This window comes from Podarcis erhardii, assembly GCF_964252035.2.
Source record: "Podarcis erhardii genome assembly, chromosome: 7".
Taxonomy (NCBI): domain Eukaryota; kingdom Metazoa; phylum Chordata; class Lepidosauria; order Squamata; family Lacertidae; genus Podarcis; species Podarcis erhardii.
Window position 1 is genome coordinate 68,442,076 of NC_138511.1, and position 23,388 is coordinate 68,465,463.

At 46.5% G+C, this 23,388-nt stretch overlaps 1 protein-coding gene across 2 annotated transcripts; it reads right to left on the bottom strand.

Annotated features, from left to right (window-relative positions):
* Nucleotides 1-18,189: 18,189 nt before the first annotated feature.
* GPR3 (G protein-coupled receptor 3) lies at nt 18,190-22,266 on the bottom strand. Of its 2 annotated transcripts, none has more exons than XM_081869427.1 (2): nt 21,886-22,266; nt 18,190-20,543 (listed from the first exon to the last, which is right to left on the bottom strand). In XM_081869427.1, exon 2 carries the CDS (start codon nt 20,525-20,527, stop codon nt 19,538-19,540), a length of 990 nt encoding a protein of 329 aa, XP_081725553.1. In that variant the 5' UTR covers nt 20,528-20,543; nt 21,886-22,266; the 3' UTR covers nt 18,190-19,537. The 2 variants fall into 2 exon arrangements, with proteins under 2 accessions (XP_081725553.1, XP_081725554.1); XM_081869428.1 differs by lacking the exon at nt 21,886-22,266 and adding an exon at nt 21,781-21,873.
* Nucleotides 22,267-23,388: the final 1,122 nt, after the last annotated feature.

Below are 23,388 nucleotides of genomic sequence, written 5' to 3' on the forward strand. Positions count from 1 at the left end.
TTTCAAATATCTAGAAGTTTAGAGAATGTCTGCAAGGATAATAAGAGGTGGATGGAGACCAGGGTTTCAGTAGTGGGAAAAACTCTCACTTAAAGGGAGTATAATTAGCTAGGCAAGATCTCCTTTCTTATTCTCAACTGCTGGAGGAGTCATCCCAGCAGCTTCTGATTTTCTCAGCCTGCACCAACTAAAGGCCACATAGCTCAAACATCTTTCTGTAATCTGAAGCAGGCATTGCTCAGCATGCCAAATTTCCTGTTGGATTGTGCATTTGTGTGGAAAAGCACGGGGGGAAATAATCATACTAAACAGAAAGCTCGTTCCCAGAAGACATCTGTTTGTAGAAGAAATACCAAAAATCCTTAGGAGAAGAAACCCCCAAGACAGGAAAAACCACCCAAACAGTTCATGTGGACTGAGTGTGCTGAGTAGCCATGGAATGCAGACCGGGAGAATGGGAAACAGACTGGGGAAGGGAGTGAGAAGAAGGGGGAAATGGTTTATCCAGCAAAAGGCCAGGCCTGGAATCTTGAACAAGAGCACCCCACCATTTGTATCAAATATTTTTTAGAATATTCAGCATCCATGCTCACAGAAAGAAATTGGCCATTCATTTCAGGTTGCTGTAACACCATCTTCTATTTCCTTTTGCTGGAATTCTTCATCAGTATACTGCTAAGACCACCGGGGAAGTGACCCAGGCTGTATAGAGTACATGGTTGCACATGGCTTCCCCTAAAGAATGCTGGGAATTGTAGTTAAGTGTGGTGGAAGCTGCAGCTCTGCAAAGAGTAAAGCCCAGCTCCCAATATTCTTTGGGGGTGCCATGGCCTTTGTGCAGAGCCACCCATGAGGCACGGTGAAGTATCTGCCTTAGGCAGCGAAAGTGCAAGAGGCAGCTCTCTGCCACTTCCACCCCTGGCAGAATGCCCCCTCTCACCAGGAACATTCCAGCACACAGTGTTGCCACTTGTGTTCTCAGCCCCTGAAGCAGAGAAGACAAGCGTCAAGGCCTTATGGAGCGCTCTCCCTTTTGCCGAGGGAGGGGTTCCAGCCTGCCACTTTGCCTCGCATCTTTCCCGCCGCTGGGGTGGCAAGGATGAGCATTAAAGCATCGCAGAACGCTCCCCCTCTCGCCAAGTGCATCTGCCTATGTGATCTGTGGTCATTAGTTAACAACTTAGGTTTAGTTAGGGCTGGTAGAACCAGCAATAATTACAAGACTCACAGTGGTTTCAAGATCTAGAGAGAGTTTGGGCAGGCATCCACTTGAATATTTCTGCCTCCATGCTTGTTTTCCTCACTGGAAGTGGATTGGACACTGCAATGTTGTTGTTTTCTGTCAACACAAATTTGGGGAGAGAAATAAGAGGGAGGTTGATTACTAAATGTGCAAGCTGCTTCTGGTGATATCAGCTTGCAGGGAGATGCCCTATGGTGCTCACATTTCAAACCCTAAGACTTTGGGCAGGAGTCATGAATAGGTGTACCAAAATATCTCAGTCCCTGGCCTGCCCCTTGATTCTAAAATGCACACGGTTGAGTCATTCCAAGCTTTATAAAATAGTTTTTAAGCTTCTCCTTGGCTTGCTGCTTAATTAAGGGGCTTAAGACATTTTGAGAACATTTGGGGAAAGAAGCAAGCTACCATGGTTTGAAAATGAGTTGAGGAAAGAGTCTCAGTACAAGAAGCCAGGATGGTGTAGTGCAAAGGGCCAGACCCAGTAGGGAGGTCAGTGCTCCTAAGGGCCACTTTTGGGCCCCTGCCAATCATGACAGGTGATTGTAACATGAGACATGCCCCATGTGAGATTTCTTATGTGAACCTGGACCTACAAGTCATTCCAGAGATAAAACAGACAAACCACTGGGCTAAATTCAAGGTTTTAAAGTCCTTTAAAAGCTTGGGATCAGAATACCTGAAAGATCGACTCACTGAATTGATCCCTGCTTCCTGCAGATGCTATCTTATCAAGAAATCTGTTCTGCACAATGTAGGAATTGGACTTCTAGTGTGGTGGCACCAGCCCTTTGGAATTCCCTCCCCTCTGTCTCTATTGTCTTTTTGGCACCTACTGAAGACCTGCTTCTAACAAGCTCTTTTGCAGCCTGCATCTGTATTGGAATTTGGTTTTAGTTTTTTTGTCTCCTGTACATTTGCTGCCCTGAGCTCCTTTGGGAGGAAGGGCAGGAAATAATAAGAATAAAGATAGTAAATAATTTATAACCACCACCATCCCAAAAGAGAGAACAAGACCATGCTGAAAATGGGCAAAGGTTTGGCTTTAGAAGTTGTGGGAAGAGTAAGGTGGGGAGGACTTGTGCAGTGCTGAACCACCCTTGCCTCTGCCACTTAACTCCTTTCTTCTGGAGACCCTGAGGAGGAAGCCTCACATTTTTGTTCAGAGCTTGAGATCAGGCAACTGCTGAGGTGATGGTATCTGGTGGTGATGTCGCAAAGTGAGCACTTTGCAGCAGAAAATCCAGGGGTTCACTCATTTGGAGGACCCCCCCCTCCTGATGCTAGTATTTCACATTTAAGGTAAAGGGTAAAAGGACCCCTGACCATTAGGCAGCCAGCGTACAGTTTCCAGGTCATGTGGCCAGCATGACTAAGCTGCTTCTGGTGAACCAGAACAGTGCACGGAAACGCCATTTATCTTCCCACCATAGCGGTACCTATTTATCTACTTGCACTTTGATGTGCTTTTGAAGTGCTAGGTTGGCAGGAACAGGGACCGAGCAACAGGAGCTCACCCCGTTGCGGGGATTAGAACTGCCGACCTTCTGATCGGCAAGTCCTAGGCTCTGGTTTAACCCACAGCTCCACCCGCGCTTTAGTCAAGTCCAAATAGGTGTCCAAACAAGATAGTTAGAAGATACTCCCCTTTTCCACATGGGAAGGTGTAAGATGTTAAGAGTGGGTATTTTCTTTCCCAGCTTGCAATTCTGCAACCATATGGGTTCACAAGATCCACTTCTGTTGGTTAGCACGTCACAGTATAGGCGTGCAAGAACATTTTCAAATACATGGGTTTTTTAAGTTAATGTATATTTCAGTTAGTTTTGATTGATTACTGCTGTTAATAGGAGCTGATTAGGATGGGTTGGTCTCCCCCCCCCATCCCTTTTCCATTTCCCCTTTTTTATTTGCAAAAAGAAGAATAAATGCTTTCCACATTCTGAAAGAAAAGTAATACAAATTGCCATGAAAAGAGGGTGGCAGTGCAAGACCATTAAACCCAGAGTCTTAACATTCCTATCTCCCATTTCTGTGTACCTAACTACCCTCTAATTAAGGAGGAAGATTGTAATCAGGAAATACTTTGTGGGGAGCAGTCAGATACTGGGGTGCTTAGCTAAATCCTGCCCTCTGCGTATGCTTGAGGCTAGAAAGTAAGCTCATCTCAGCAGTGAGCTGCATTGGTTGACTTGGAGATGGTGGTGGTGACGGCTGCTCCTGCCAGGGGCAAATCCCAGCAAGCAGAAATATCACAGCTGCGGCTTCTCCCTCAGGAGTTTGCTACTTTCCAAGCAGAGCTGCTAGCTGGCGTGTGAAATCATTAACCACGGAAACCTCGCTTTGCAGCCTCCCTTCTCTGAAAAATTAGAAAAGGGTAGCTCTTGTCAGTTGGCAGGGCGGGAAAAAGTTTTAAAGCCAGATCAGATTCTCCTCTTAACCTGGATTGATGGGTGACTGGTTGGTGGTTTCCACTGTCCAAATCAAGCTTCAGTTTATTAATGTCTGTCTGTTTAACTGATGGACAAAATCAGTGACATGGTTGAAAAACACTTTTATTTATGGGCAAAAACTCTATATGGGTGTCTGATGATCCTAAGATTACTAGATATGATTAGTTGACATTTTAAATCCCACAAACTGGACACCATAAAGCCATCCATCTTACATGCTGTCTGCGTGTTAACATCAACACTGCTCTGCTTTTCTGTCCTCTCTGCACCGATTGGCTAATGGTTGCCCATTGACTCATAACTTTTCTTTAATGCACAAAAACAGGCATGGTGGATGTTGTGGACTTTCAGATGCTGCTAGGTTGCAACTCCCATCAGCTTCAGACAGTATGACAATAATTAGGATGATGGAAGCTGTAATCAAGCAGTAACAAGCTTAGGTTCTCCATCCCTGTGCTGGAGCAGGGGTGGGGCACCTTTTTCAGCCCAAAGGCTGCATTCCTTTTGGCAACCTTTGGAGGGCCGCACCTTTGTACAGTAGGCTAATTTCTACATCCCTGCACCTCTGCCCGCCATCAAGAAGCATCATCAGAGTTCAGTGACACATTCCAGCCAGGCAAAAACACAGGGGCAGGGGGAGGAAGCAGGATCAGTAAGGGGGGTGGCTAAGTGAGAGTTCCAAAAAGAGAAAGGCTTCTGGGCTTCAGGTTCTCCCTGCACTAAAGGAAAAATCCTTGTGCTTTGCCAACCTGTCAGGTGGAGGTTGGAAACCTGTCTTTCCTAGCCTTGTCAATTGTTTTTGATTCCATTGGACTTACTGGAGATATTTTGTCCTCCCACCCTTTTTTGGTCCGTGTGAGCCCACAAAGCAGCTACCCAAAGGATTCAAGCAAATGCATCACTAAAGCAAATCCAATCAATAGGGGCTGAGCCACAATGGTTCAGGGTGTACAGATTGCAAGAGGCAGGTCTTGTGGAAAAGGAATATCGGAACGGCATTCCAAGACAAGCATCCTGTTTCCAACCAACTGAAGACTGGTTTGAATTAAGTACCGTAAGTTGTGACGCAGGTGGCAGGGTAGTTGCTCAGGTATTGCCAAGTCAGAGGAGATTTGTTGCGCTGAAAAGGGACAAAAGAGGGCACTGGTTGGCATCAAATTGGCATGTGTTCTTGAATATGTGAACATAGGAAGCGGTGGTTCCTGCATCGCAGGGAGGGGGTTGGAATATATGGGCCTTTGGGTCCCAGTTCTGTGATTCTGTGCGGTACACAGAAATACAATACATAGCATAGTGGTAAAGACTGGTCTGTGCACTTGCCCAGTCTGCTGTACAACTGCTACTAACAGTTGATGGGCAACTTCAAGGCCTCCTCTCTCTCCCTTCTTAGGGTTCTTTAATCTGTGAACCAGCCTTGAACTGAACAATCTTTCAATCCAGGCTTTTCTGTGGAAGGAGGTTGGTATAATATGACCACCTTACTAAGTCACAAAGAACAAGTGGCTACTGTTTTCCAACACTCAAGGAGTTTTCCTATTGCAGTAAAGGACAGAAGATACCCGGAAGATCTTTTGGTCATAAATATGGCTTTCTGCCATGGAACAGACTCCCCCCCCCCCCCCGTTCTGGGGCTTATTGGAGGGTACTTAGCATACACACAGCACAACTGTAGGCATATCAGACTTATTAAGTTTAATGAGACTTATTGCCAGATATGTCTCTAGGACTGCAGTTAAAAAGCTACCCTTTGGTATCTGCCAACATAGTTTGGTGTTGCATCACTTTTTAACAAACAGACACTATAAATAGCTGCTGAGGGGACCAATTGGGACCAATGCTGGCTGGTGTCCATTGGGAGTGGTGGGGTGGAAGGCAGGAAGACCCAACAATAGGTGGCGCCAGAGGCAATGGCAGGCAGAGCTGCTGTTTGGTTGTAAGAAGATGGGCAGATAGATGGGCAGGCTGAAGTTGGTGAGGCAGTTCCCCACTTGCCCTTATTGACCGGCCTCCACTGATTAGGGGCATGTAGAGAAGGGTCAGAGCCCCAAATAAAAAGACTCTTCCCCCATGCCACCCCAAATCTGCTATCTGGCACTGGGCAGAAGCTGCTCTGAGCATTTCTGAGCCCTGCCACTGAATGAACTAAAAGGTTTAAATTGATTTAACCAGCTGATTAAACCAACAAATGCTTTTAGCCCTATTAAAAATTGATCGGCTCCCTAATGAGGGAATGCTCAAGGTGATTTACACAATTATTTAAAAACAATGAAACATTGCAATAGCCATTTAATACCAAAGCAGCCGCACAGAGAGCAGTTTAAAGAGTCTTTCCAAAGTGGCAGTTTTCAAAGCCTGCCCAAACTGTACGCCCCTCCCCCCCGCCACACACTTAAAGAGAGGGGGGGTGGCAATTGTGAGGAGCAGAAGCAAGAGCTGCAGGGGCCTCTGGTCAGATAGGCAGCAGACTCTAGCTGCGCCACGGCAGGGGGGCAAACAAAGTGATCAACATATGAGCCTCTCTGGGCCAAGGATGGGAAAGGTTTTTCCCCCCAAAGAACCTTCTGGGTAGCCTGGAGGAATGGAGGTCAAAACTAACAGACTATGCAGAGTTAGACAAATTAACAGGGAAAATTAGATACCAAAAAGACCAGAAATTCATTGAGGACTGGGGGAAATTTACAGAGTATTTGAAAAACATATGTGAGGATAGCACAACGCTAGCGTGTTTCAAAGAAGCTTTGTGAAAATAGAAGGAGTATTGCCAAAAGGCAAGCAAGGATAGAAATATAATATTTAATGGCAATATCTAAAGAAGGAATGTGAGGAGAGGATTTGAACTACGAAAGATTGTCAGAGAAGTTGAGGGAGGTCCAAACAAGGTGAAATATGTGATATATAAATGGATTGGTTTATTATTATTATTTTTTTATGGAAAAACTTCAATAAAAATTTATTACGAGTAGAACCTTCTGGGTAGCCTGAGGGCCACATGCCAGTGGTGGGTGAAGCCAGAATGCAAATTCTACCTTCCTAAAGTAGGCCAATATTGACACACGCAAACACACCACACTCTATCCTCCATCCAGAGAAGCAAGAGGGGGAGTGGCCAGAGGGGGCAGACTGAGGTGCCTAGAGGGCTGCATTTGACCTCCAGGCCTGAGGTTCTCCCTCCCCTGGGGAACTCCGACCGTTAGGTCCAGTCAGGAACGATTCTGGTGTTGTGGTGCTCATCTTCCTTTACTGGCCAAGGGAGCCTGCATACAGCTGGCTCCCTGGTCATGTGGCCAGCATGACTAAGCCACTTCTGGCGAACCAGAGCAGCGCATGGAAATGCCGTTTACCTTCCCACCACAGCAGTACCTATTTATCTACTTGCACTTGACATGCTTTCGAACTGCTAGGTGGGCAGGAGCTGGGACCAAGCAACGGGAGCTCACCCCGTCGCAGGGATTCGAACCGCCGACCTTCTGGTCGGCAAGCCCTAGGCTCTGTGGTTTAGACCACAGCACCACCTGCGGTTCTCCCTCCCCTGGGGTAGGCCTCAGTTATTCTAATCTACAACGAGCACAAAAAGCTTCTTTCATGAAGCTGGAAGTTTCAAAGGCACTTTCTGTTGGCTACTGCTCTGACTTCCTCGTGGCACCTGCTTACCTGGTCCAGGTACCCCGAAGGAGAGGCTAATTGCCTGCCAGCATTAACTTGTTCCCAACCTCAATTGATCAGAGCCTGGTTCTGATAACGCCAAGGTTTCAGGCTCGACCCCCGTATGGGGCAGCTGCTTATTCCTGCATTGCGGGGGGTTGAACTAGATGACCTTGGATAAAATGGATTGTTTCAAGAAGTGGCAGAGAGATATTTCTAGATTTGTCTGGCAGGGCAAGAAACCTTGAATAAAATTTAAGATACTAACTGATGCTAAAGAAAGAGGCGGATTTGCCCTGCCAGACCTTAAACTTTATTATGAATCAGCCGCTTTTTGCTGGCTGAGAGAATGGTTGCTTCTTGAAAACACTGACGTGCTGGATCTAGAAGGTTTTAACAACGTATTTGGGTGGCGTGCATATTTGTGGTATGATAAGGTCAAAGCACATAAAGCGTTTAAAAACCATATTGTCAGAAAAACACTGTTTAACATCTGGATAAGATATAACGACTTACTCGAAAATAAAAACCCAAGGTGGTTGTCACCAATGGAAGTGAAGGCTTAGAAAAAGCTCAATATGGAGGCCAAATGGCCAAAATATTGGGAAATTTTGGAACAAGAGGGAGATAGATTAAAACTACAGAGTTTTGAAAAACTAAAAAATAGAGTGTGAGATTGGCTCCATTATTATCAAATAATGGAGGCATATAATCTGGACAAAAAAATTGGCTTCCAGGTGGAAAAATCAAAATTGGAAATAGAACTGTTAGATCCCAAAAGTAAGAACTTGTCAAGAATGTATAACTTGCTATTGAAATGGAACACTCAGGATGAAACGGTGAAATCAGCCATGATTAAATGGGCACAATATGTTGGACATAATATTATGATGGCTGACTGGGAACAGTTATGGACCACAGGTATGAAGTTTACGGCATGCAATGCCTTAAGAGAGAATATAATGAAAATGATATACAGGTGGTACATGACACCAGTCAAGCTCGCAAAAATTTATCATTTGCCCGATAATAAATGTTGGAAATGTAAAGAGACTGAAGGTACATTCTTTCACCTTTGGTGGACATGCCCAAGGATTAAGACTTTCTGGGAGATGATCTACAATGAAATGAAAAAGGTATTTAAATATACCTTTCTGAAGAAACAGAGGCCTTTCTCCTGGGCATGGTCAGCCAATTGGTGCCAAAGAAGGATAGAACTTTCTTTATGTATGCTACAACAGCAGCAAGAATTCTTATTGCAAAGTACTGGAAGACACAACATTTACCCACCCGGGAAGAATGGCAGATGAAGGTGATGGACTACATGGAACTGGCGGAAATGACTGGCAGAATCCGAGACCAGGGAGAAGAGTCGGTGGAAGAAAATTGGAAGAAATTTAAAGCTTATTTACAGAAACATTGTAAAATTAAGGAATGTTAGAAGGAGGCTGGAATGAAGTTATGTGGCTTTAGCAGAAATATTATAAAGGACTAAGTAAAAATAGACTGTTAATGGATGAAAGGAGGAAAGGTAAAGTTACATTATATTATAAATTATAGGATAAAAATTGGGAAAGATGGAAAGGATTTGCTGAAATAGCTAACCGAACTAGAATACAAAAAAGGGAGGTGCGAGGAGGTCAAGGAAACAAGCAAATGAAAGATAAGTTATGGGAAGGCTCGTTGTGTTTTTCTAATTGTTTCTATTTTTCTGTTTTTTATAATTATTTTTTCTTTTTTCTATTCTCTTTTTTCTATATTGTGATGTGTTGTTTAGTTTTTGTTTAACTTGGTGTTCTCTCTTTTTCTTTTTGTAACCTTTAAAACTTTAATAAATATATTTTTTAAAAAAAATAGATGACCCTCAGGGTCCCTTCCAACTCTAAAATGCTATGATTCTTCTCTGCTAGCTGTGATTTCTCAGGATGGAGCTCCTCACAGCTCCAACTGCCATGGGCTCTTGGAGTCGAGGAGAGTGTATGCATTTGTGTGTCCAGATGCTGCTTTTACAGGCGTCTGGCCTCCCAAGACCTGTTTAATTTTCTCCTTCCAAGGTGGCATTAGCAGCAACTGCGAGACAATGCTGCCGCCTTAACTCGGACAAGCGGTCTATCCTCTCCAACGCTGACGTCATGCTCCTCCTTTCACCCCCTCCATCTTAATTCCCCCTCTGAGACGGAGGTGAGATGTGGTGCTGCCAGCGCCAATCAGCGTTAGCAGTGCAGGTCTGCCGCTGTCATCTCGGTAGTGTCGGCTGGGTGCACTATTCAGCCATCCGCCGAGGACAAAGCAGTGGATGTTGCAAACCGTTAGGAGTGCGGGGTGGTTTTTCTGCGCAGGCTTCAAGATGTCCTGTTTATTGAGCATTGCTCCTGATTAGTTTGCAGGAAGATCAGGCATGGCAGGCTAGTTAATGAGCGTTCATTCTGACTTGTTTGTGGAGTGGTTAGATTACGTTGTTTGTGTCAAAAGCAGGGGCTGTCCCCCACTCTCCCAGCACTTACCTTATCACAGTAATTCTAGTTCCGTGGGGAGTGAGTTTGTTGCTCAAGACCTCCCAACCAGCTCTGGCCACATACCCTTCATGCATTTAAAGCACACGACTTCCCTCCCAAGAATCCTGGGAACTGCAGTTTGCCTCTTTCAGAGCTACAATTCCCAGCACCCTTAACCAACCACGGTTCTCATGATTATTTGCTGGAAACACATCTTTGCATGCATGGTATGTACGTAATCTATAAATGCTGTTATGGGAATTGTAAGGTCTAAGATATAAAATAAATGTTCATAAATGTACCAGACAAACAAACAGATAGATAGATAGATAGATAGATAGATAAACTACATGGCTGAAACAATACAGGAAAACATTCCTGAAACCATTTTGACTCTCCCAAATTGACCTCAAATGTTTCTCTGCAAGGAGGAAGGAAATGGGAAAACCTTCCCATTGTCTCTTTGCTCACGAATTCTGTCTTAAGGGCGTATCTGTGTATGAATAGGGTGAGCCTGTGACCTGTATTTAGGTATTTACCATCACAAAAGAATGGCCAGGATGCCCAGGTAAAAGCAATAAGTGACTATTATCAGGTATCCTGGCAGACAGGTTTTTTGCTGTAGACCGCCCCTTCAGTGATGTATGTATGATGTATTGGGGGGTGACCTTGAGCTACAGAGCGGCAATTTCAAAAGTCTATACAGTGGTACCTCAGGTTAAGTACTTAATTTGTTCCAGAAGTCCATTCTTAACCTGAAACTGTTCTTAACCTGAAACACCACTTTAGCTAATGGGGCCTCCCACTGCTGCCACGCCGCTGGAGCATGATTTCTGTTCTCATCCTGAAGCAAAGTTCTTAACCTGAAGCACTATTTCTGGGTTAGCGGAGTCTGTAACCTGAAGCGTATGTAACTTGAAATATATGTAACCCGAGGTACCACTGTATAAGAGGTTGCACACCAGTGTTCTGGGTTCCTCCTCCCTCCTGCATAGGGGCAGGGTGAGCACCCTGTTGCAACAGTTAATAAAGATCAGGCTTACTAGCTGCTTTGCTCCTCAATATTCTCTGGTTGGCCTCTGTTATTTTCTCCTACCGGTAGAGAACCTACATAAGGGCTCTATATGGGCTCTTGGGTACCCCCATAAGGGAAAAGGAGCAGTTTTTCTTATAACAATGCACAACCCAAATTTGTGGGTGTGTACAGTAATTGAATCCCATCTGGATATAGTGGTGGTATCTGGAAATGTTCTGTGTTGGACTGCCATTTCAGTGACCCAACTTTTCTCTGTGTTACTTCATGCCTCCCCAATCCCTTGCTATGTTGTGATTCTGCAGGCTGTTTTTGTGTGGAAAGCCTACAAGCCAAGCTTTTAGAAATGGCTGACATTTTTACTGTTGACTCCACAGCTGGGTCAGAAGCAGAAACGGCCTTTTAAGCCAGGCGTGGCTTTGTTCCTAGCCTCCCGTCCCCCATCCTCACTCCCCAACCTGTTTGCAAATAACTACAGGCTGCCACAGGAGGAAATGTGAACTCAAAGCTTCTGCTGCCTGGCAGTGTGTGAGGCTCAAACGCTTAACAAAGGCCAGCTCCTACGTGCCGAAGGCTTAGAGCAGAGAGCTTTGTCAGATGCTGGGTCCACACAGATGGGCCAGAGCAATCTAGTGGCACAGCAATTAGGCAAGGCTGCATTTGCTCTCCTTCACTGCTTCCAGCACAAGCTCCCCCCTTCCGCCTTTCTTTTTTGGCAAATCAGGATTTTTTGGCTACTGAAGAGAAAGGCCTGATGTTACTCAAGCAGTTGCCAGATTCAGTTTAATCAGAGGACTATGTATACAAGGAAGATCTGACTGGGTCTAACATTTGCAACTGTGTTTACTGCTTGACCGTGGTCATAACAGTTTAGGGTGGCTTCTGTTGCTTCCCCTTTCCATTGGTGCATATGGGAAAGTCGACCAATCATGTATCAAACACTTCAGATGTGGGCAAATGAAATATGCCCGTCTATCTCTCTCCACTTCCTGAACTGCCTCACTGATATTAGCGGGCAGAAGTACTGCCAGAAAGCTGACATGGAGGAGAAGGTACTGTAGACTCAGTGCTGGAAGGCACCTCAAAGGTCATCTGTTATGACCTCCTGCCCAATGCAGGAAATCCACTACTGTGGGGTTGCCATATGTCCTCTTTTTCCAGGGCATGCCTTCTTTTCCATGAGTAGAGTTGCCATAGCGATCCATAGTTAAAAGTTGTTGTTGTTGTTGTTTAGTCGTTTAGTCGTGTCTGACTCTTCATGACCTCATGGACCAGAGCACGCCAGGCACCTCTGTGTTCCTCTGCCTACCGCAATTTGGTCAAACTCATGCTGGTAGCTTCATAGTTAAAAGTAGAAGTTGGCAAATCTGAAACCAGCATGATCAAGTATTCCAAAAGGACTGGAGTAAACTTATACGATATTTGAAAGATTATTGTAAGCAATTAACATTGCTAGCAGGGTTGTCTGAAGACTTGTAATGAGAAATTCTCTACCTTTCTATTTAAATTTTGAGTTATTCTGTAATGTGTATAATTAGAATTGGAAAATGTACAGAAATGCAGTAATAAAAAGGTTAATTTTGAAAGCCATGAGGCAGAAGGGGAGGAGGTTGCCAGGCTCTAAAAAGCCAGGGACATAAAGTGGAGTGTTATGATGTGAACGTGTATTATCTATCTATCTATCTATCTATCTATCTATCTATCTATCATCTATCAGCGCAAATGTGTCCTCTTTTTTGCTCTTCAAAATATGGCAACCCTACACTAGTGCAGGTATAGTTTGGAGAGCAATATAAAATATAAGATAGGGGTCACCTGGATTACTAGCAGTAAATGTGAAAAGGACAAGTGATTTAGGAGAGGGTTGCACATGCCTAAGTCAGATGTGGTTGTTTACAAGGCGACTTGAGGTGGATCAGTGACTCCCCAAAGTCCCAAGTCACTCTGCAGACTTGGATTTGTAAAGCTACTTCTGCATATATATATATATATATATATATATATATATATATATATATACACACCTAGCTGACTAGAGAAGAGCCCTTCAAAGAGAGGGCACCCTGAAAAAGAGGACTGTCCTCTGTAAAGTAGGACACATGGCCACCCTACAGATGGCTTGCATTGCATGGGTTGGGAAGACTGCCAGCCTCCTTCTCCAGTACCCTTGATAGCACCAGAAACCCTCCATCCAAGGTAGCTGCCTACTTTCCCACCATACTCAGGGTGAGATAACTCCCCTGGGTGACAGCTGAGTAGCATCAGCAATGCAGATACACCCCCCCCCATTCATTAATGTTCATATGGTACCAACATTAAGGGAGGGGCACTATCTTGGTGGTGCACAATAAAATTACGCTCATAGAGCAAGTGCAAAAGTAATACTCATGAAACAAACACAAAATATATCACAAACCAGATTAACCCATCATACTTCAAAGAGAAAATCAGGGTGGGAGCTGGGAAGTCTTGAGAGATTTAGGGAGGAGGGTTTGCTGAGAAAGAGGCAGGACTGTTGCTCTTGACCTGTGTGAAAACATTGCTGTGCCTGGCGCTCTTAGGACAAGGACCTTTGCAAAGCATCAGACTGTGAGCAAAGTGTGAACCAGGTCAGGCCCAAGGCACTCTGTTCTTCCCATTCTCATTCTAGTCCAGCGTCCTGTTCTCACCCTGGCCAACCAGATGCCTATGGGAAGCCCAAGAATGTGACATCAGGGCAATAGCATCCTCCTCACCTGTGATTCCCAGCAGCTGGTCTTCAAAGGTCTGGTTCTGGAGGTAATATAGCCATTGTGATTAGTAGCCACGATGGGCCCAAGTCCCTTGATTTCAAAAGGCTTAGGGACAAACCACATTTCCTTGGGGTGGAGGGTGGGATATCATGCTGTTAGGCTCCTTCTGTTTTAATTAAAAAGAAAAGTAAGTTGGCTACATGAAGAAAGCCTCCTCTACAGGAAATTAATGTGATTGCCATCTTTTCCGTAGGAAAGTACTGTTTCTTCTGCAGAGGTGTTTGGTTTCTAATCTCTCTCTGAACAGTTTGCTCCGATCTGGAGGTCTGGAGCCTATTCTGCGTGGAGCAGCTGCCTTAAAAGAACAGGAAGGACCGAACTTTCACAGCATAGTTACAGGATGAGGTCAGCGCTTCGTCCCTCTCCTTGCAGGAAGGGCAATGTTTTCAGTAATCCCCCCTCCTCCTTTGGATGATGCCCTGCGTTCTTAGTTGGTTTCTTTTTCGTAGGGTTGCCATATTCCCAAAAGTGAGAATCTGTTGATTCCCAAATATTTATCCCAAATATATTTAAGTTTTGGGGCTTGTTTTCAATTCTTAAAGCATTTTTCCCCCTTTAAAAATTGCCCTACTTGCCATACCTCTGGGTTTCCCTGGACATTTTGCCGATTCAGCGAAAATCCTCCCAGATGCCTTTTTAACAGTCTGATTCCCGGATGTGAATATGTGATATGGCAGTCCTATTTTAAGGGTGTTTTGGATATCCATGATGAGATACAAAATCAAATGCTGTTGTTAATTTTAATAATTTTCAATATTTTAAATATGCTGCTGACTCTGCAATATTAGATTGCATGCCAAGATTAGTGCCACGAACTGGCAGGACTATGGGGAAAAGGAAGAGAAGGAAGATCCCAGCCAGGGGTTTAGCCAGGACTGGGACACACCAGGGCAAGCTGGGGGTGGGGAAGGAGATGTTAGTATAGGAAGTACTCACAGGGTGCCAGAGGAGGACGAGAGGATGGGGGTCGGTGCACAGAAATCAGAGCAGCAGGACCCATCACCAGAGCCAGAGGGGCCCTGTTTCCACAAACACAGCGGGCTCTGAGGCGTAGGGAGCAGCGGGCAGGGTGCTCCAGGAGGCTGACGCAGGCAAGGGTCCACAGCCCAGCTCCCTAGCTGCCCAGGTGGGGCTTATTAGCTCTGGGAAGAAAGGTGTGATTCCTCAGATGGAGCTGGCTCAGAACAGGTGAGGGTCACTTGCCTCGTCAAGCCCAGATGCTGTAATCAGCATGCAAAGGGAAGCAGAGCTGATATGCTGTGTCTGCTCAACTGCCCATGTTGATGGACCTCGGCTTGGATATTCCTGGACCTCCATGGGACTGTACTTTGGGCTTGACACTGCACTGCATCCTGACTTCAGACTTGCATTGACACTGGACCTCATTTCCTGACCTTCGGCCTTTCAACTTTGGATCTTGGATTGTGGACTTTGCGGATGCTGATTTTGAACTTGGCCTTAGCACACTGTCTGGCTGCCAGGTAGGCCTGGGGGCTCAGGACAATTAGTAACTGAGTATAATCAGGTGGTTTCCTGGGACCACATATATGCTGTGATTAGGTGTCAGGCTAGACAGAATCCTAGGCTCCATTGCAGTGGAATGGGGGTGAGGGGAAGAGTCAATGTATTTCATCTCTCTCCATTGAATCAGATTGCAGTGTTTTAGCTTACGCCCCCTCCTTGCCAGAGCAATGTTATACTGACACAGGAGCCGGTCTGAAATGTCACTCTAGAAGTAACTCTTTGTGTCCAAAGACAACAGAGTCTTACAGCACTGTGGACTAGAGCCCGACTTCATCAGATGTAAGATAATATCTGTCTGCAAATTTCTTCTCTTGAGAATGTTTAACCTGCTCTTCAGCTGAAAAGGCTTCCAAAGCAACTTACCGACATTTGATTAAAACAAGAGAGGATTTTAATCTAAAAGATGCAACACAAAAGGGGATGGGGAGGGAAGAGGTGGGGGGGACGGGACACAAATGCTTTAAGTTAAATAGTAGCTCTTATAATGGCCAGCTGCTATGGAAACACTTCAGGGGCAGGAAGAGCCCAGTGGAGCTGTTATTTTGATGGAGCTGCTTCTCATCGCATGAGGCTGATGAATTTCCAAATCATCATACAGCTAAATCTTGTGCCATTGATGTCAATGACCTCCAAAGGGTTAAGTCTGTGCCAAAGGTCCACATGTGTTAGCTTGGCTTACTTGTTGTTGTTTAGTCGTTTAGTCGTGTCCGACTCTTTGTGACCCCATGGACCAGAGCACACCAGGCACCAGTCTTTGACTGCCTCTCAGAGTTTGGTCAGACTCATGTTTGTAGCTTCGAGAACATTGTCCAACCATCTCGTCCTCTGTCGTCCTCTGTCTCCTTGTGCTCTCCATCTTTCTCATCATCAGGGTCTTTTCCAGGGAGTCTTCTCTTCTCATGATGTGGCCAAAATACTGGAGCCTCAGTTTCACGATCTGTCCTTCCAGTGAGCACTCAGGGCTGCCATCAGGTCTTCCAGTGAGCACTCAGGGCTGGCACTCAGGTCTGCCATCGCCTTTCTCCCAAGGAGCAGGCGTCTTTTAATTTCGTGACTGCTGTCACCATCTGCAGTGATCACGGAGCCCAAGAAAGTAAAATCTCTCACTGCCTCCATTTCTTCCCCTTCTATTTGCCAGGAGGTGATGGGCCCAGTGGCTAGCCAACCATTATTTGTGATCACCACCAATTTGCTTCCCCCATTCCGGCATGCACAGGTGACTTGGGAGAGAGGCAGGGCCTTCTCTCATCTGGATGGGGTTGGGCGAAAGTAAGAAGCAGAAGGATTCTCTCCTACTGTTCAGAATGGGACTCCTGCAATTTCTTACCTCCTCAAAAAATGCAGTGGAAGTAACACCTCTAGGGTGGTGGTAGGTCAAGTGTTCAGCTCACCAGTGAGTTGGGGGCACTTGGCTCTGATGTGTTGATTTGTGGATTGCTGGTCTATCAGAGTATGATCCAGTAGATCTGTTCAGGCTTTCAGGTGCAGTGGAAGACTCTTCCTTGTTTTTGCTGCAACACACTAACGTGACTAGGAGTTCCCAGGAAATGGTGGGCAATTTGGCTTTGCTCTGCTGGTTTTCCCACTTGGGACCAGTGAACACAATCGGTCAAAGAGTGCCCCAGCCCTATGCTCCCCTTTGCACAGTGGTGCAGCTAGGTCTGGCCAGAGCCACAAACTCTAGGGCCCCCCACCCAGCAAGTGTCAGCATGGAGAGCAGCAAATGATCTGCAAATGATCTGCACTTGATCCAGCTTGGGCCTGTGCTGGGGCTGATCACCCCAGCTCCCTTTCTCCATCTTATATGAAATATTCTGTAGTTATGTAAATGGTTACAGATGCTCCTTTTCTTATTTTTCCTTTTAGAAATACATTGGCCTTTTCTACCCAAAATAAAAAAAATAAAAATAAAAATGCTTATTTCTAAGACAAAGGGAGGTGTCTGGTGCCGTCGTTCCACTAGCACGAGGATTTACACTTGTGCAATGGAACTTCCCCACTCTCCTCTTCCCCCTGCACATGCCCCCTGCCCCCCCGAACCTGCGCCGGAAGGTTGGGGGAAACCCCAGAACAGATTTGGGGGGGGGGGCACATGGCAGGGGAAGCAGGGGAAGCTCCATTGCACACATGCAAATATTTGCATTGCTGGAACAAGTTACTCAGTGCTGCATTGGATATAATCCAGGTGGTTTTGTGTGGCCGAAGTAAACTACCGTCACCACAATGCTATGATTTGAGAGAGTCTTAAATGAAAACTGCACATGCTCAAAGTATTTCTTTCCCCCCTCAGGGGTGAACAAGATCATAGCGGGGTGAACAAGTAGTTGTGAAGCAGAGGTCCCATAACCTTTTGGATCTTGTGGGGGTCTTTGCAAGCCAGAGGGACTGTTGTGGGCACCCCACCACAACAAAGCACACCCCACTACCCGTTCTGTTAGCTCTAGTGGGGTGTTAGTTTGAAGTCTTCAGTGGGAAGAAGCGTGGGGAGGGCCTCTGGGGGGTGCATGTGTGCCCGTGGGCACCACGTTGGCAACCCCAGATACTACTTGGGGAAGAGAAGGGCCATGTTAGTTGTGTGCTTCACAGCTTGAAGTAACACACACGACTGTTTTTTAAAAGGGACCTTGTTCGTGGCCCATAAGACCATAAAATGAAGATCTGAAATTAACAACATGCCCCACTGTCTTTGCATGTAATACCTACATTCTCAGTGACAAGAATAGCTCTGTGCAGGAGGGTTGTGGCAATACTTTGCTGGTATTTGCTGTGACTCAACTCCCAGAGTTTCATATCCAAAATGAGTTTTTGCTGTCAAGGTGTTTTCAACCTGAAATGACTAAGCAGGCTGCTGTTTGTGGGTGCAAGGCAGGGGGAAGCAACAGGTTTAGGGGTGAGAACGCGCAGCATCGGCACAGGAGCCCTTTCAGTCTCTGCAGCTGGCCCTGGAGCAAGCTCTGCCATCTGCAAAACAACAACCACACCCCACCCCCAAAAGCAGCAGGCAGCCACATGTATCACAAAATTATCTTTATTTCTCTGATGGCTGTAAACAAAAGTGTACAGTACTTCTCAACTCATACAGAGCCTTTTCTATAAGCTGCTCTGCAACACAGTAGTAAAAACATCAGATTTCCAAAAGTGCCTTGTTACATTAATTTCCTTGCCAGGATTTGTGCAAATTCAGAGGAGCAGGGGAGGAAATACAGTATATAGATCAGCTTGCCCCAGCCCCTTCCTGGATGTTACTCGACAAAAAACCCCTAGATGGCCAATGCTTGGGACAATGGGAGCTTTTGCCCAACAACATCCGGAGGGCACCAGGTTGAGAAAGGTTGATTTATAGACTATGTGATCCATGGTTTCAATGTTGGCTGTTCTGTTTCCCCGTAGTCAGAAATGCCCCCCCCCCCCTGTGCATGACAGTTTCTAGTGCAATGTCTGTGATCCTTAAATCACTTATTTTAGAGTATTACCTCTGAGGTTCATGATAGCACAATCCTAGGCATGCCTACTTAGATGTAAGTCCCACTGGGTTCTGTGGGACTTGCTCCCTGGTAAATGTGTCTAGGATTGTAGCCTTAGCAACATATTAATCTCTTTCAACTCACATTGTTTATAGCTAATAGTTATACATTCCATTTGTTAATACTGGCTTTGCTAGACATGCAAAATAATCCTCCTCTCTCCCTTTTCCCCCACCTTCGTATTTTTATGTGCATTAAAACAGAACGAACACCAGAGGGCAGCAAAATACAGAACAGGGGGAAATCTATTTTGTTTCTAAAAGCTGGAAAATACAAATAAATAATGTGTACATTTATTTTAGAAGCTGGCGAATTTCGGGTCTCTCTCTTCTTCCATCAGTTGGGTGGGGTGGGAGAAATAAAAAATGGAGAAGGGGATACAATGGAATTTGTTCAAATGTAGAAAAATATTTTCTGAAGATCTGAGGTAATTAAGGCTGTAGGAACTCAAAAAGCAAGGTCAAAAGGTCTTGAGGTTTCTTCCCATTTAAGAAAACAATGCATTACAAAGATCTCAAACAAACAACTGACATCAGATTTGGAACATGTAACTAACACACAGACACACACACACGCGCGCGCGCGCAAACACACAGACACACACACCAATCTGTCCGAAACACGTTTGTGTTTTGTTTTTTAATGTATGGATTAAAAAAATAAATGATATATATTTCTCTCTTCTTTCCCTAAGTGAAAAATAAATAAAAAGATAAAACGGCAAGTTCACTCACATAAGGGAAAGGACATTAGGAAGGGGAGAAATGAAGGAGGGGGAAAGGATTTTTGCGAATTAGTCTTTGAGCAGCGCAGGATCCTTAGGAGTGGGATGACTCAGACGTCACTGGGAGATCTGGACCGGAAAGGCATGGTGGAAGAAATGCAGCCGCAGCAGATAGTCCACAACACTTTTTGGATTTCTTGGTTCCTGAAGGCATAGATCACAGGGTTGATCATGGAATTGTAGGTAGCCGGGAGTATTGTCATATAGGTGTAGAGAGCTGGGTACGTGTAATCTCCGAGGAGGCAGTAAATGGCAAAGGGGAGCCAACAGGAAGCAAAAGTCCCCAGGATGACAGCCAAGGTGGAGATGCCTTTCCTGGTGGTGACGTAGTGCGAAGTGGCCAAGAAGTGTCTCTGGAGGGCAATCTGCTGTGCGTGCCTGCAGACGATCTTGCAGATCTGCACGTAGAGCTGCAACATCATGGCGAAGACCATGAAGAAGGAGATGGAGAGGATGATGAGGTTGTTCTTGGTCAGGGGTTTGACGATGCTGCAGGTGGAGTCGTCCTTCAGGCAGTTCCAGCCCATGACGGGCAGCAGTCCGAAGCAGATAGAGACCCCCCAGGTGATGATGAGCATGATGTACGTCCGGGTCACCGTCCTTTCCGAATAGTAGGTCAGCGCATTGTAGAGGGACAGGTACCGGTCTATGGTGATGGCCAGGAGGCTGCCCACGCTGGCGGTGAAGGAGCACACCAAGAGGCCCACCGTGATGAGATTCACCACCTGGGACTGGATGCAGTAAACAAAGGCAAAGTGGAAGATGAGGCCCAAGCCGGCTAGCAGGTCTGCGGTGGCTAAGCTCCCGATCAGGAGGAACATCGGAGTCCGGAAGGCAGGGGTGTAGAAAATGATGGCCACCACAATGGCATTCTCGCAGGAGATGATGGTCCCGGAAACGCAAAGCACCACGTCCCAAGGATTCAAGGGAAGAGGAGGAGGAGCTTCAGAGAGATACAGGGAATTGCTGCTGCCATTGCTGGGCAGGAACCAGCCGGGCTGCTGGTCTTCAGTGGCATTGAGGCACACCTCCTCTTTCATGCTGTCCTCTGATGACCTGCAGTGGCACAAAAACACCTACTTAGCGTCCTCTGAGACATGATGGAAATCGGCAGGCGTTTGTAAGTGTCTGGGGACCAGAGGGTGTGTGTGTGTGTTGATGGAGGTGGGTGGGGGTTTTTAGAACCAACTCCAGCCTTTATGGTGCTGGGAATCAAGGCAGAGGCAAACAGGCTGCCTTTCAGTGCTGAAGTCTGCTGGTGGTGGTAGGAGTGCCCATCAAAATGCATCCCTGTTGCACGTGATGGCTGCATGCTTCTTATCTATGGTCTCTGGATGGGATATTTCTGGCAAGGGCCTGTCATTGTTTGCCATCGTTCTCTCCCCCCCCCCCCCAGCCCTCCTTTCTTTTTTCTCAAATAAAGCCATCAAGATAAAGGATAGTAAACAAAATGCCACTATTGTTTCTGGTCAACGTACGCTTCCCCGGATTACATCATCACTGCGTACCTGGCAATAATCTTCCTTCCTTCCTTACTTCACCCCCTCCCTTGCCCAAAACACACACAGACTGAGCTCTCTCAAATCACCGACTTTCCCCAAAGTTTACGCAAGACTCTATAATGGAAAACTGTAGCACGGCAATGATGCCTTACAGCACAACTCTTAGGCTGATTACAGTCTTTTGGCACCAAAAGCATCACCGGTGAATTTGTAAGGTCTGGCAGCAGCCTGCTCATCTCAGCCTTTGCCACGGAGCTGACATTGTTATTACATATGCCAAAGACCCGGTTTTGCTCCCTTTTCTTCTTTGCTTGTCTGTTGTACTAACCCCCAACACTTGAGTCTATTTGGTCATCATGCCATGTCGTGCCTAGTAAAATTCAGGCAGTTATCTATTAGAAATTATTTCCCCCAAATTCACACTGCAGAGCTACATTCTGGTTTGCTTCCTGGAGACAGGGCTACGGTGGGGAATGCTATATGTGGGTGAGAAAGTGAGACAGAGGTTTGGGTGCTTCTAAACCCCTTCCTCTCTTTTCCCCGGGGGACTAGGAATGCATGCACACCATACCCCCTTACAGAGCTACAACTCCCAGCACCCTTAACAAACTACAGTTCCCAGGAGTCTATTTTGGGGTGTCCTTTAAATGTATGGCATGTCTGCAACCCTGTCCAGGTCTACTCAGAAGTCAGTCTCATTTAGTTCACTGAGGCTTCCTCCCAGGTAAAAGCATAGAGGATTGCAGCTCTAAGGCTTAATTTTTAAATGGATGGGGGGGGAGGGGTCTCACCTTTTGCATTGGGAAAGGGGCTTTGATGCAGAGAAGCTGGTCTGTCCTGAGCGTGTCAAATACTGCGGAAAAGAGGAGGGCGGCGATGGTGGCGGCGGCACTTACCTCGGGTGATGTTCCAGAACAGGAGGCTGCACATTCAATCGGGATGGAGGGGAGGGGGGTCCGCTGCCTTGCGCGTCCGATTGGGTGGCTGCAGGACAAGGAATCCGCCTCTCTCAATGCAGATGCCCGCGGTCCTCCTATACCAGGAGGGCTGCGGACTGCAGGCTCCGTTGCAGCTGCAATCCGAGGAGCAGCGAGGCTGGCTGGCAGGCAGACTGGCAAGGAGAAGCGCGGAGTTATACTTGAACAAGCCCCCTTTTTGAGGGTGACTCACACTTCAGGCTTTGGGGCTCGGGCGGCTCCTCACTTCGCATGTCTTTCTCCCGGGTGACGTCAATGGGCGGCGGGAGCCAATCACCTGGCTGCAGAGGATAGGGGCGCGCGCGCGCCGTGTGGCATAGTAAAGCTGGAGAATTCCATTCATAAAAAAGGGAATGTATGCAAAATAACAATAATAATAATAGACAGCACCGCTGGGGCTCTTGATGCGTAACCAGCAGGTGCCTCCCCCCTCCTCCCCCCTCCGCCCACCCTGCCCTTCCAAAGTCCTCTACGGAAAAGGAATTGTGAAGGGAGGAGGAGGGGGGAGGAAGAGGCTCCCCAGCCCCAGGATTCCCCAACCGGGAGCAGCACTGTGGTCCAAGCAGGGCCGGATTTCAGTCTTTCAAATATCAACAGTACCCTCTGCTGGCTCAGAATTCGGCACCTCCCACCCTCTCGGCATGTCCTCTGTTCAATTCACTACGTCATAGTTGTGGCACCCGCTAGGCTGGGTGCCCAGTGCTGTGGAACCAGTCATGCTGCCCTAAATCTGCCTCTGGTCCAAGGACGCAATGGAGGGAAGAGCTGGTGGTGTGGCTGGTTTATGATGCTCCAGGTTAGGTCTCTACGAGGACGAGGCATGAATGGGACAAAACATTTCGAGGATCAGGTCCGACTCGCCCATGAGGCAAGGTGAGGCAAGCGCCTCAGGCAGCAGAATCCACCAGGGCAGCCGGTCCAGCCTCCAAGAAATGCATTGCCTGCTGCCACAGTGACAGCAACAGTTGTGGAATAACTCCTTGGAGGCCAGATCTGCTGTCCTCTTGGCAGCCTCCCTCTTGGCGAATAGGAGGTGCTGCCTCTCTTCTCCCACCCTTGTTCGGGGTGTAGATCAGTATATGTCCCTAAACCTCATACCCAAGCAAATGTGGAAGTCAGATCATGGAGATTCTCTATCCTTTTATCTCCCACCGAGGGCATTTTGATTCATCTGCCACACTGAGCGTTGTCCCTCAAGTTGAGAGCATGAACATCTCTCCATGGGATGGTTATACTGATCAAAGCTTTACCTCAATTTACTCTGTACTTAGATGCTGGATTTCTGCCTGTGGTCCTTGTCTGAAGTCTTTGGGTATAGTTTTGCATGAGCCTGTGTGACACAGGTAGGGAAATTGTGGCTCTCCAGATGCTGTTGGAACCACATCTTAAATTACCCCCAGCCAGCAAGGCCTCTTAGGTTGA